The sequence below is a fragment of the Cheilinus undulatus genome, linkage group 19 (assembly GCF_018320785.1).
Source record: "Cheilinus undulatus linkage group 19, ASM1832078v1, whole genome shotgun sequence".
Taxonomy (NCBI): Eukaryota; Metazoa; Chordata; class Actinopteri; order Labriformes; family Labridae; genus Cheilinus; species Cheilinus undulatus.
The window spans coordinates 23812403-23825510 of record NC_054883.1 but is presented as its reverse complement, the minus strand read 5'-3'; the positions used below and the strand labels follow the sequence as shown (position 1 = coordinate 23825510).

Here is a 13108-nt window from a genome sequence, read left to right as displayed (position 1 = left end):
TGTTGTCCTCTGTTCCTTCCCTGATTCATCTCCTGTCCTTATTCTTCAGATTCTATATCTTTTTAAATTCATCTTCCTTCCTGATTCCTCTTCTTTTCCTTCAAGATCTTTACAGATTTCTTTCTATAACTCTCTGGTCCTTTGCCAGATTTTATTTCTATCCCTCTGGGTCCTCTTCTAACCAGATTCTGACATCCCCCGCCCAAATTCATCTGTCCTCCACCTATTAAAATATTTACCCTATTACTTTGCTATACCAACCCAATAGGTATGCATGCTATTATCAGCATGATATCCATGTTGGCAGATATGAAGATTTCCAGTGTTTTGGCTATAAAAATCTGCCTTTATCAGCTGTAAATATTGACTATATGACCAGATACGCTAGTAGAGTTTTAGGCTGGACCAACAGTGTAAAATTAGAAAACAGACCTTTGTCATCTGATTTGGGTTTGATATGAAATTTCTGTTTTTTTTTTTTTATTGATAATCAATAATTTTGTATTTTCAACTGAATTTCTCCACAAATTGTTTCATAAATACTCTCCAGAAGTCAGTGTTTGATGCTCAGATTTCCTGGTGGATGAGTTGTGGCTTGTAAAACTAGTCCAGTCCTCTAACGTCTGGGCTACCAGCTTGGCCATTTAAAGATTCCTGCAGCCCATACAAAGATCTTCCTTGACAAAAAGCGTTATTCTGCTTCTTAATAATTAAACTGTTTAGGATCACCTAATGCATCCTATAAGATGTGTTATGATGTATCACCATAGGGCACATTGATAGGATAGAGGCTTTAAATGTTCAAGAAATTATCAAATCTGGGCAAAAAACTTCTTTGTCTGAAACAGTTCATTAAATCACACAATTTGGTCCTGGTTTTGGGTACCAAGAAATTGCACATGCCTGTCATTTTTGATAGTTTGCAGTGCAAAATGTGGAATTTTTTTTGTGTGTATCCTCAGACTTTAAATTGTGTTTTAAGGACTTCAGCTTAAGGTCTGAACTACATTTGAATATCGGCATTAATACCTGTATATCGGAGAACAATCCTTTATCGTCCATCCCTATGTCCTGATTCCTCTCAGCTTTCTAACCTTTGCATTACTCTCTAAATCCCTGTCCTTTCGTCCTCTGACTCCTTTCCTCTCAGAAATACCTTCCTCATCCTCTGGAGGCATTCATGGAGGAATGTTGGCCTTTGGTACATGGCAGAAGAATCCAAGTATGTTTTGCCTCCAAAGTTCAGCATACATTTCTGCAACATGCAAGCACAGCAGACCAGTGGTACACAGCAGACTAGCAAAGCAATCCTCAGGTCTCCTCCAGTCTGCTGTATCTTCATCCCTAAGCAGCAGTGCTCCTCTTCCTCTTACTTGGATAATAATGGCTGACAGTGTGGAAAGAGTCCTCCACCCCTTAAGCAGCCTTCCATGAATCTTCCTCATCCCTTCCCACCAAGCCAGTAATGGGCACACAGAACGATGCCAGGAGAGCAAGCTGGTAATGCTTCCCACATTCGGTGCCCACGAACGGGACTAAGTGTTACAGCGTTAAACCGCAGCGTGCTGCATGGAGTCGAGAGCGAAAGGCTCCCTTAATCCCCAGCTGCCATGGCTGGTTAATTCCATGGATGTCGTCTCCATTAGTCCAGAGGAGAGAGGGCCCCTGATGGGAGAGCCGGGATGGCACTGGAGCTGTCAGCACAGTCTCCTGTAGTTAGACCACGGGCCTTCAAAGCATCAGGGCCTCACAACAGGTGGTTTCACTATGAGCCTTTCCCTCTCAGCTTCACTGCACTCCCTCTATGAACAAATGAAACTTGATTGGAAGGAAAATGGCAGTCATTTTTTATTCTCCTCTGTGCTGTCATCTTACCGATCGCCTACGCGTGATGTCTGGAAGACCTGATGCTTGTGTTGCTCTCAGGCTTCTCCTATTTCAGACACCCATTGGCAGATGCAGGACTTATGTTTTCTGACTCATCTGTTATTTTTTATGGACATTTGTTTGACTTCACTGGACTTTCTCTCTGTTTTACAGTCGGAGACGTTTCCTGTACAGGTGAGGGTTCACAGGATGTGTCCGAGTGGGCAGTATGAGTCTGGAGAGCCCTCGGGTTGCTTTCTTTCAGCATATGCTGAATTTCCTACGTGGCTGTTAGATATTATCACACTGGAAAATGGGCTTGCAGAGCTGCTGGAGACTTCCAAGCAACTGTGTGTGTCTGTGTGTGCACAGTCACAGCTTGTATTTACACTTGTGTTAAATATGCTCATCTCTTTTTCCTTCACTATGTTCATGTTTCTGTTCTGTTGAAAGGTCTTTGAATCAGAGCGGCTGAGTGTGTGAGGAGAGGACTGTGTGTGTTCGTGCAGTATTTAGTTGCAGTTCTGGCAGTGACCCAGTCACAGCCTGGTGCACACCATTAGGAGGTGCGTGAGTGAGACTATAGCAAGGAAAATTCAACCCAAAGAGACATAAAAACACACCAGGATGCTGCCGTTACTCTGCTTTTATTCCAGAGAAATCAGAACTACTGTCAACAAATAAAATTTTTCAAATTATTGACAGGTATTGGATCTCTGTGCCACATATTTCAGACATTCCTTTTCCACTAGTCAGCCCTGAGCTTGGATCATCTTTTGGTAAACATGTTGCCTGCAAATAGGCAGATTTCATCATTGGAAGATGACTGGAATCATTCCTTTACTCTGGATCGGATCAGTTGTTATCCTGTCCACCTACTGGACTTTTTTCATTACCTAAGGCTGGCCACACACTACAGAGTTTTATGACATATTTTAGGCCAGATTTCCCTCCCCCGATGACCGTGGGGGTGTGTCCGAAGTGGAGAGTCTTCACAAACAATTATTCCTCTGAATAGTCTTCAAGTGTGTGGTGTCAAAACAATTATTTTACTGCTCCAAATCATGTTGTATCCTCTCAGACCTTAAATTATTACTATTAAACATGTTTGATATTTACGATTCCAGGTCAAAATGTCTCCAACAGAACACCCACAATAACCAACCAGAGCCAGCAGACCAGGTAGCATCATTAGCTGGATGTTATGTACTTTCACTCCTGATTCTTTTCACTGTTTCATGATTTTTGCTGGAACTGTAATGCAGACAGCCTGTTGTGTGAATATTTAAGTACTAAAAGTACTGTAAATCCCTAATCTCTCAAGTCTGTATAGCTATGTCAAGATCTTTACGGGCCAATCTGAGCAACAAAACACGTGACTGCTACTGAGGTGCGCCCCTTCCGAGGACTAAACTCCATAGAGAACTGCATAACACAAAACGTGGCTGTAGACATGTCAGTACACAACTTTTGTCGTTTTTGAAAAGAAAACAACTCAGTGCTGTTCTTTGTTCTTGTTTTAACAAAGACATGTCATCAAGTTCTGATAAAACTTAGGTTTTAGCAGCATCCATGCTAATCTCTTCCACCATAAATGCAACAGCTTCTTCTCGCTGCTTGCATACGCCACAACTCTGCCGCGCCCGAAAGTACTGCCCCTCATCGCTGATTGGTCCTGTCACTTTCTAAATGGGCCCAAACTGTTCAGATGGGAGCTTTGCAAGATGGGTTCGCCAGTGAGAAACACGGAAATGGGCAAATCCATCTGCTTTGTAAGGTTATCATATGGCTGGGTTATGCTTTCTACTAGCTTCTTCCTTGCCGCTAACCAATATTCAGCCAGAATATTGTGTTTTCAAAAATCACATCTTAAGCGTGTTTTAATGCAAGTTATTAGAGATGTTCCTATACCATTTTTTCTTTCCTGGTAGCGATTCTGATACCAAGGTGTTGGGTATCGGCCGATACCAGTGTGAACTTTCTGGACTGACTGTGCAGACTAGCAAATTATTTTAGACCTATATTTGACTCAGAACATGGCTCAACAAATAGAATCATAATGTTCAGCACCTCTGTGACCTTAAAGTTGATTTTCTGCTGATTATTGAGTTTTATTGCTAAATATGAAAATAAAAATAATACAAGGGGCTGCATAACAGACCCTATCTCTCTCTCCATTATGCTCTATTGGGGCAGCAGGACGTAATTATGGAACTCTCTTGGCAGAGAGGATGTTTTTGGACATCTCCTGGCTCAGGCATGAATTTACCCATTGACACCCTCCATCATTCAAATACTATGGCAGTGCTAACCTGATAGACCATTTTTACAAGCCGCCCCTTAAAATGAAGCCCTGGCAAACCTGAAGAGGACACATCCTCAGGTCAATGACTCTGCCAACGACTCTCAGGTGACCATGCAGATCATTAGCATGTGGATGCTTGACGGAGGCTTTAAGTTCCAGCTCTAGCCCCAGTCATTTTGAAACTGAAGAAGCCTTTTGGAGGAAAGAATGTGTCTTCAAGAACATAAATCCGGTCTAGCTGCCCTTTTTATGAAGATTTTGTTAACCATGACCTAGATGAATAAGAACCTTTACATAGACATCTTGAAATCTCTGTTAAAAATGCCTGCAATATAACAAATGCAGCAATGCATTACCAAAGAGAAAAATACACTTGTTTCAATGGAAATCAAGTCTTTTTGCAGTAAGGCATAGTTTTATACCATACTTCCACCTGAGATGGTCTCTGGTAGAGTAGATTATGGCTCTTATTGGTCATGGCCATTGCTGGTAACCATGGATGTATAACTAACAGCAGCAAAGAGATTACTTTATGTAATAAATCACTCAACCAGTAATGACCTTACAGAGCTAACAAAGAACCTTACATTTGTCAGTTAAACTGGAAAAAGAAGATTCTTGTTCAAATCAGCAGTCCTCCAACACCATTCAGAAAGAGAGGCCGTTTCTGGGTCAGGATTCCTTCACTTATCGTCTTTCACAGGAGCCAAATTATCTGCAGAGGTCCAAACCAAACATTGTTTTAAACTAAAAAAGGATGAGTACTGCAGCAGCTTTTCATGCTACCATTGAAGTATTGGTGAGGAATTCTGACACTCAGGTTTGGGCAGGGGAATTCTTCCACCTATTTAGATTGAGCTGTTGAGAAAAGATTGAAAGATCTAGAGGGATGATTGTTAACTATGGACTCCTTTTAGCTGACAGTTATTTATATGAGCTGCGGAGCCTCCTAATGAACTCTTGTACACCTGCCTACCCTATGGAAACTCGTGGATGTTGGCCTTGGCCTGAGCCAAGGAGAAGGCAGCCTGTCATACCCTTTGACAGACAAAATTAATGACTTTACTTGTGTTACTTAAAGCCTAATTAGCCAGTAGTGTGTTTACATTGTGATAAATGACGGACCAAAGTGGTTTTAAGGTTTGAACTTTTCAACAACAGTCTGCTCACTTTCAATAGAATATCATTACCTTATGCTTTTCATGTTTATTGTAATGATGTCAGCCCTGGTGGGTTTCGGTTACAGTTTGATGTCTTTACAGGAGAAATGCAGATGAGCGGTGTGTTTTCCACTGTGAGGCAGACGCTCATACTCCCTCAGTGGGGGCAGAGAAGGGGGGGGGGGGGGGGGTGCTGAATGAGTGGATTTACCACAGGAGAAATGGCACAGACAACATAAGCCACAAGCTGCCCGCAGTGGAACAAAGTGTGCCCTAAATGTTTGATGTAACATTAGATTTATTTCTCCGGCACGTGTGTACGCTCATTCGCATTCACTAAGCTCATGCAAAAACATATAATGACTTATAGCGTGTTTCATTTCAACGTATATTCACAAAGAACAGGCTGAGAAGAGTGCAGACTTCTTTGTCTGCACAGCCTTACAGTGGTTTGTGTTGTGGAAAGTATTAAGGGGCGGGTATCACGGCTGATTCCTCTCTCAGTCCATAATTTCCATGCAGTCGTCTTACTGGGGCATATTGCATCATGAGCTAATTTATCACTGATTAAAAACTGGAATAATGAAAGAGAAGCCATGACCATAATCAGAAATAGAATATTAGATATCCTGTGTTCTGCAGATTTACCCCCTCTGAGGTTCAGGCCACATCTGTATCAGAAAAATTAAACCCTGCTCCTTTAATTAGGGATAAACGTCCCTCTTTGATACTCCTTGAGATGATCACATCAGGGCGTAGACGCTCTTTGAACAAAACATCAGGAAGCCTTTGTGACAGTGAGAGGATGTGATGATCACCATGAAACAGTCAGCCGAGACAGCTGTTGTAAAGCAATGGCTCTCAACTGGTGGCTCGGGATCTGGGGCTGTTGTCAGCGGGCAAAATATTTCGAATGCAGCCGCTGGCAGACATGCATCCATGTTTTCTTTACTCTGTTTTACTGAACAAGGAGTTTCTTGAGATCTCTTGTTATTTATCCTGTTATGGTGGATGCAAAAATTGAATGAAATAAAATGTTTGCAAGCATCTCCTCCTAAAGTTTTGGCCACTCTCTTTGTTCAGTCATTTTTTGGCCCATCTAAGGTCCAAACTGCAAAATTTTACATCAAATTTAGTTAAAGAATGTTTTAAGATTTGGATCTCATGGCTGGACCAGTTGAAAACCGCTTTTGTAGAGTGGATTAGACACTACCTGTGTCTTTAGAAACAGCCAAACACCAAATGACCCTCAAATATACAGAGCATTCAGGAAGTTTTCAGACCCCCTTCACTTTTTTCTGTTTTGTTATGTTTCAGCCTGATGCTACAGTCATTTAAGTTCATTTTATGCTCATTAATCTACACTCACTACCCCATAATGACAAAGTTACTGGGATTGATTGGACATGATTCGGAAGACCATACTGCCAACAATTATATCAGAGCAAAAACCAAGCCATGAGGTCAAAGGAACTGCCTGCAGAGCTCAGAAACAGGATTGTTGACAGGCACAGATCTGGGCAAGGCCACAAAAACTCTGCAGCAACGAAGGTTCCCAAGAGCACAGTGGCCTCCATAGTTCTCAGATGGAAGAAGTTTGGACCAACCAGGACTCTTCCAAGGGCTGGTCACCCTGCCAAACCGAGCAAATTGGGGTTTGCAAAAAAGAACCTGAGGGACTCAGACTGTGAGAAACAAGATTCTCTGGTCTGATGAAACCAGGACTGAACTGTTTTGCCTCAATTCTAAATGATAAACGTGGGTCACTCATCACCTGCCTAATACCATCCTGACAGTGAAGCATGGTGGTGGCAGCATCATGGTGTGGGGATGTTTCTCAACAGCAGGGAGTGGGAGACTGGGCAGGATTGAGGGAAAGATAAATGGAGTAGAGATATCCTCTAGGAAAACCTGTTCCACAGCGCTCAGGATCTCAGGCTTCCAACATGACAATGACCCTACGCACACAGCCAAGACAACACAGGAGTGGCTTAGTGACAACAACAGCTCCTAGAGAGACCAACCTAACTGAGCTTGAGAGGATTTGCAAAGAAGAATGGCAGAAAGTCCCCCAATCCTGGTGTGCAAAGTTCGTTGCGTCGTGTTCAAAAGCTATAACTGCTACAAAAGGTGCTTCAACTAAGTACTGAGTAAAGGCTCTGAAAACTGATGTCAATGATATAGTTCTTTTTTTTATTTTTGATAAGTGTGTTCAGTTTTCCCTTTGTCATGATGGGATATGGAGTGTGATTAAAGAGAGATAAAGGAATTTAAACAACTGTGGCATCAGGCTGAAACATAATGAAATTGGAAAACTGAAGGGGTCTAAATACCTTATGAAAGGACTGTATATACATGAATTATAAATAAAATATATTAAGGGGTTAAACTGATGCCTAAGATTATCATACCTACCCTTGAATGTATGAAATGTTAACTTTAGTAGTTTAAGTTGCTTCATGTCCAAGCAGAGCAAAGTATCAAACAGTTTTAGACAAAAAAGTTCCTAAATATGTCAAACTAAAAAATAAGCCACCAAAAAAAAACTCAGCCAAGAGCTTTGGTCCTTTCATAGATCCTGTTTTCGTACCTCATCTTTTACACAACAAAGTCCCAGCAGCCTGAGAGATCAGAGAATAAAAGCAATAATATATTTTTTAAAATCCTGTGTGAGTCATTCTTACGTTGATTAAAGATGAAATATTGCTGATGAGAAAACATTAAGTAATGCCTACACCAATCAGAAACCTTTAAAACCTCGCTGCAGCCTGCATGAGATTTGTGTGTGCTCAAAAGACGAGATTTTAAATCCCTGACATGTCACTAGGGGAAAATGTGAGTCAAGTGTTTGAGTGTGATTTCCAGGGAAACTGTTGGCTGAGTGTTGCTCTGTTCTTCTCTCACCTACAGCACAGATAGCTGTCATAAAAACGAGCTGCACAATGCAATATGAGGTATTGGACATGGAGCAGTGGAGGTGTTTGCCAAGACACCGAAGCGATCATAAATTGGGGAGCACAGCTGCAGGCTTATGTGTGCATAGGGTTGTGTCTGAATTCAGACACCCCAGACGCACGTACTGACACAAACATTTATTTTTGTTTTATTTCTGTCCTCTCTCTTCTCCTGTCGTTTCATCCCAACCTTCAGCTGGGTTCAGAAGAAGCTTCCGTCTCAGCAGGAGGGACAAGAAGACCAACAAGTCTATGTATGAGTGCAAGAAGAGCGAAATGTACGACATGGCTGATGTGCCCACGTACGAGGAGGTGGCACCGTACCGCAGGCAGACGGGAGCGAAACACAGGCTGGTGGTCCTTGTAGGTAAGTGGAGAGCTGTGACCATTAAACCAGAGATGATCTGTCCAAAGTTTAGGACCATATGTTAAAGATAGTTTGTAACATGGTAGTATCTTTGTTTGGTTTCATTAAAGCAATATAAGATTGAATGTCACATCCAAACTGACCAAATCACAGAAATTGTGTTTTCACTTTGTGAAGCAAATCAATGAAAAACTTCTTTTGTTACAGTTGGTGCATTCTCATGCAGTTAGTAACAACTGGACTTTTAAAATGCATGTAAACACGATGGTTTGATTGAAATCACACAAAATTTCCTCCAAGTTGGATTAACAAACCAAGACATTGGGGTTTGAGATCAATTTACTCGCCTAAATTTGACTTGATCTGGACTAGCCGTATTGCCCCACAGTTTTCACGATGGACTTTGACCCAGAAGTCGCTGAGCATTAATGCTGATCATACCAGAAGTGGCTTTGGCAACTACCTTCAGGTATTATCGTAAGCTAGAGGGAAAGTGTGCATTGTGCTGTGATGGATGCACCTTTGCAAAAAGACAGTTTGTGAAATATCATCCTGGCTGAATATTTCACAGTCAGCTGTAAGTGATATTATATGAGAAAGTGGAAGCATTTTAACTTGCAAAGCAGATGGATACACCTTGTTTCTCACTGGCAAATCCATCTTGCAAAGCTCCCATCTGAACCGTTTGGGCCCGGTTAGAAAGTGACAGGACCAATCAGCGACAAGGGGCAGTACTTTCAGGCGCAGCAGAGTCGTGATGTAAACAAGCAGCAGCAAGAGCTGGTGCAGTTATGGAGGAAGAGCTTAGCTTGGATGCTGCTAAAGCGCCAGTTTTATCAGAACTTGACATGGTTTGATGAAGTCTGTGTGGAAGAACATGACTGACCCGTACAGAGCCCCGACCTCAGCCCCTTTGGGATGAACTTGAATGGAGTGTGAGCCAGGCCTCCTGGTCCAACATCAGTGCCCGTCTTAATAAATTCTCTGCAGATTGAATGGGTACAAATTCCCACAGAAGCACTCCAAAATTTTGTACTTTAAAGAACAGCTGATGCATGTTGGTTTTGCATTGAAAGTGGGCACTGCCATTGTAAAAATGGCATTCACGGATGCATTGACTCTGGTGATAGGAATGTCACCATCCTTATTTAGAAATTTGATGCAACCTGTTAGAGAAAACCCTCATTGGGAAACCACTAAGTCTTGAAGCTCTTGTGTTCCTTCTTACCTCACACTTTGTTTTGCTGTTAAACTTGGCACCAGAGATTTTAATAAAAACCCTCACCTCCCAGCATAACGACACATAAAGATTGCAGATATGACTATGTGACTCAGAGCTCTGCAGCTCCAGAAGCACCAGGTGGCCTGACTTACTCTCCTACGACCCTCAAATCAAGTAAAGATGTCCCGTGTGGGACTCTCATGCAGTCATCCAGGGCCTCCTTCATTTAGAGTTTTAGCACCCAGAGAAACCGACAGACTTCATATTCATCAGTCACATTTAATGCTTTCATTTACAGCACCTCACTCTCAGCGTTCTTTCGATGGAATTGTTCACACCAGCCATAAGGAGGGAGTGTTACAAATCCCTCCAAAGAGCTTTATAACACGCCAAGGTCTTGAAATGAGTTTAGTGGTTTCTTTTTCTGTATTTGTGGTTGGAAGAAGAGCCTTGCCAATGAATGGTGGAACAATATACTAATCCAGGTGTGACAGTCAAGCCTTAAATCTTTCTCAGGACCTGCTCTGCCATCAATGACTTCTAGGGTTTTCCACATTTTTCTTTTTTAGGTTTGTTACTCAAAAAATGAGAAGAATGTCCCGCTCAGAGATGGAACAAAACATTCCTGAAATTTTCAGTGACTCTTTCCAATCTGTTTCCATTCATCAAGGAGGAGCACTAAAAAGTCTGTTCAAGTGTTGAGTCCTTTCATTTCAGATCTTCCAACAGCATTTTTTATAATTTGTGAGCAATGAAAACCACTGGCAACATACTCTCAAGGTCTTATTTTTCCCTCTTGCATGCTCTCTGCAGAGGTGTGCTCCCAGCCTGATTGACCAGGCCTTGGTTAGTACACCACCAAGGCATGGACTTCATCAGACTTGCTGCTAATTAGCAAGCTCATTTTCCTGCCAGCATGTCACCAAAAGGACACAGAACCTCTCCCTGCTGTCACGCTAATGTAAATATTTTCAATTAACTTCCATAATTTGGAGGACAACCTATGGACAATTTCACACGTAACGAAGCGGAGGGCCAAGGCGAGATCTGCTTTATGTTTCTCCGCCTCCACTCTCTCCTGCACCTCTCCCTGGAGTTTCTTGATTTTTCTTAATAGAAATCTTTTCTATCCAACGCCTTTTTTTCTCTAACTGCTCTTTTTCTATTTTTTTTTTTTTTAAGGAAATCACTTACCTTAAATAGAGTCTGCTCTTCATTTAATACATAAAAACATGTTTTTTAAAGTCCAGGCTTTAATTTTCCCCCAGCGCCCTTAGCTTCATACATACTCTGTCTTTTTTCACTTTAAAAATGAACAATTCTGAGTACTTATTTAGTTTTTTTATAACTTTGGAAGATTTATAACTGTTCTCAAAGCAAAAGTGCTTTAAAGTCAGACAGATAAAGACAAAAGCAGACTCTGTGTTACGAGCTGTTAACCATCAAATCTGTCTGCTGAAATGACGATAAACAATAAATGATTCATGTGGATGTCTCTGGTAATAAAGAACAAAATTGTTCTTATAGTGGAGTGTACAGTATGAACTGAAACAAGCCAGTAAAGTTGGGAAAAGTAGAGGACTGTGTCATCCATTAGCTTTTATTAAAAAAACAAAATCTAAATTCCAACTTGTTTTTTGTAGTAAACAAAGGTCTGAATTTACACAGCCAATTTTCAACCAGTGACCAAAATTTTTATTATAACCAAAGACAGTTTTCAACTAACATCTTTTTTAAAACACTGAATTTAAAGCACTTGAACCTTAAACTTGTGTTGTCTCTAGTGGCCATCTCAACTAGCCAGCTCAGACTACACTAGTTCAGACAGATTTTAACCCAATTTCAACGTCGCAGCTCATTGTCAACACTTTGACCTGATTTAGAGCATCAGGAACGACAAACGGTCTTGTAGTGTGACCTGGCAATAACGACGTGAATCCTGACATTTAACAACAGGAGAATATTTGCTCCTTATCTTTGCATCATCATTTACAAGATTCCCTACTTTTAATCCCTCTGGAAAACAAATGTGTAAGTTTTATGTTATTTTATTTACAATATCCCATCCATGTGGTCCTCTTCTTGTTACACCCATAATTGTAATCCATAATCCAATCCATAATTGTTTCTTGTTTGTTGTGGTTTCCTTTTACGAGCAAAAGACTGCTACAATCACATAGAGCGCTTCTGTTGTAGAGTGACTGACACTCTTTGACACACCCCCACCCCACCCCACCCCGACAACCTGCCAACCCACACTCAGTCGCAGAGACAGTGGTGGCATCATCATACGATGAGCAGTAGGGATCACTCTTGTAGTGTGGCCAGGCAGTCAGCCAAGACGGAACAAGATCTTAGTTGCATAGTCTGACATGGTGCTGTCATGAATGACCGAGTGTTACTGATGAAATAATGTGTTGTTGTTTTGCTTTGCTGTGTCCATTTGTATCCAGTATGGTGCCTTCACCTACACACTGTGACTATAGTAGCCTGGTATGGGCTAATGAAGTGGTTTTCATCTGTTTCAGCATCAGGACCCAGCACTGCCTTCTAATGATAAATGGTGACCCACATTTCTTACATTTCTCAATCATAACCAAACGTTTTTAATGGAAATGGGATAGTTTGGACTTATGATGGAACAAAAGGACAAAGAGCTAGAGATTTATCTTTCAAAATAGAAGTGCATCACAGACATTTTGCCACATATGTTTTCCAGTAACTCATCTGCAGCCCACTGTTGGATCCTGATCCACCAGTTTAGAACCAAGGGGCTTCTGTTTGACTCCTGTTGTCTAACAATTAAATCCCATGTCAGAGGCGATAAACCATGTTGTTATTTTCTACATACCTCCTGAATTTAAAAGGATTAGAAGAAAACTTTTAATGATCTAAAACATGAGTATCTCCCTCTCATAGAAATCTTTAAGTACCCAAAGGCTTCATAAATATGAACTCACAGGTCTACAGTACCCTCTAATGACTGACCTGCTGCCAACCTCTCCTTCAGAGCAGCTCAGAGTCTGAGATCTGTTTCAAAGACAGGTCTAGATGCTTATCTGGGTTTTTATACAATTTAATTCAGACAGCCAATAAAAATATATTTTAACATTCTGCATGCATAGCTCGACTGAACCACTGATGGTTTTGAAAGAAATCTGATTATTTGACTTGACAAATGGTGTGCTGATTTCCACATTTCCTTGTAACCTGACACACTGAACTTCCAGACAG

The 13108-nt window shown here is 41.3% G+C and overlaps 1 protein-coding gene across 3 annotated transcripts in view; it reads left to right on the top strand.

The window, feature by feature from the left end:
• Positions 1-13108, top strand: part of mpp7a (membrane palmitoylated protein 7a) — a 242472-nt gene that overhangs the window by 198040 nt on the left and 31324 nt on the right. For all 3 annotated transcript variants that reach the window (XM_041814353.1, XM_041814354.1, XM_041814355.1), the window contains one exon: positions 8482-8652. In XM_041814353.1, the coding sequence (XP_041670287.1) occupies positions 8482-8652 (171 nt within the window). The remainder of the gene's footprint in view (positions 1-8481; positions 8653-13108) is intronic.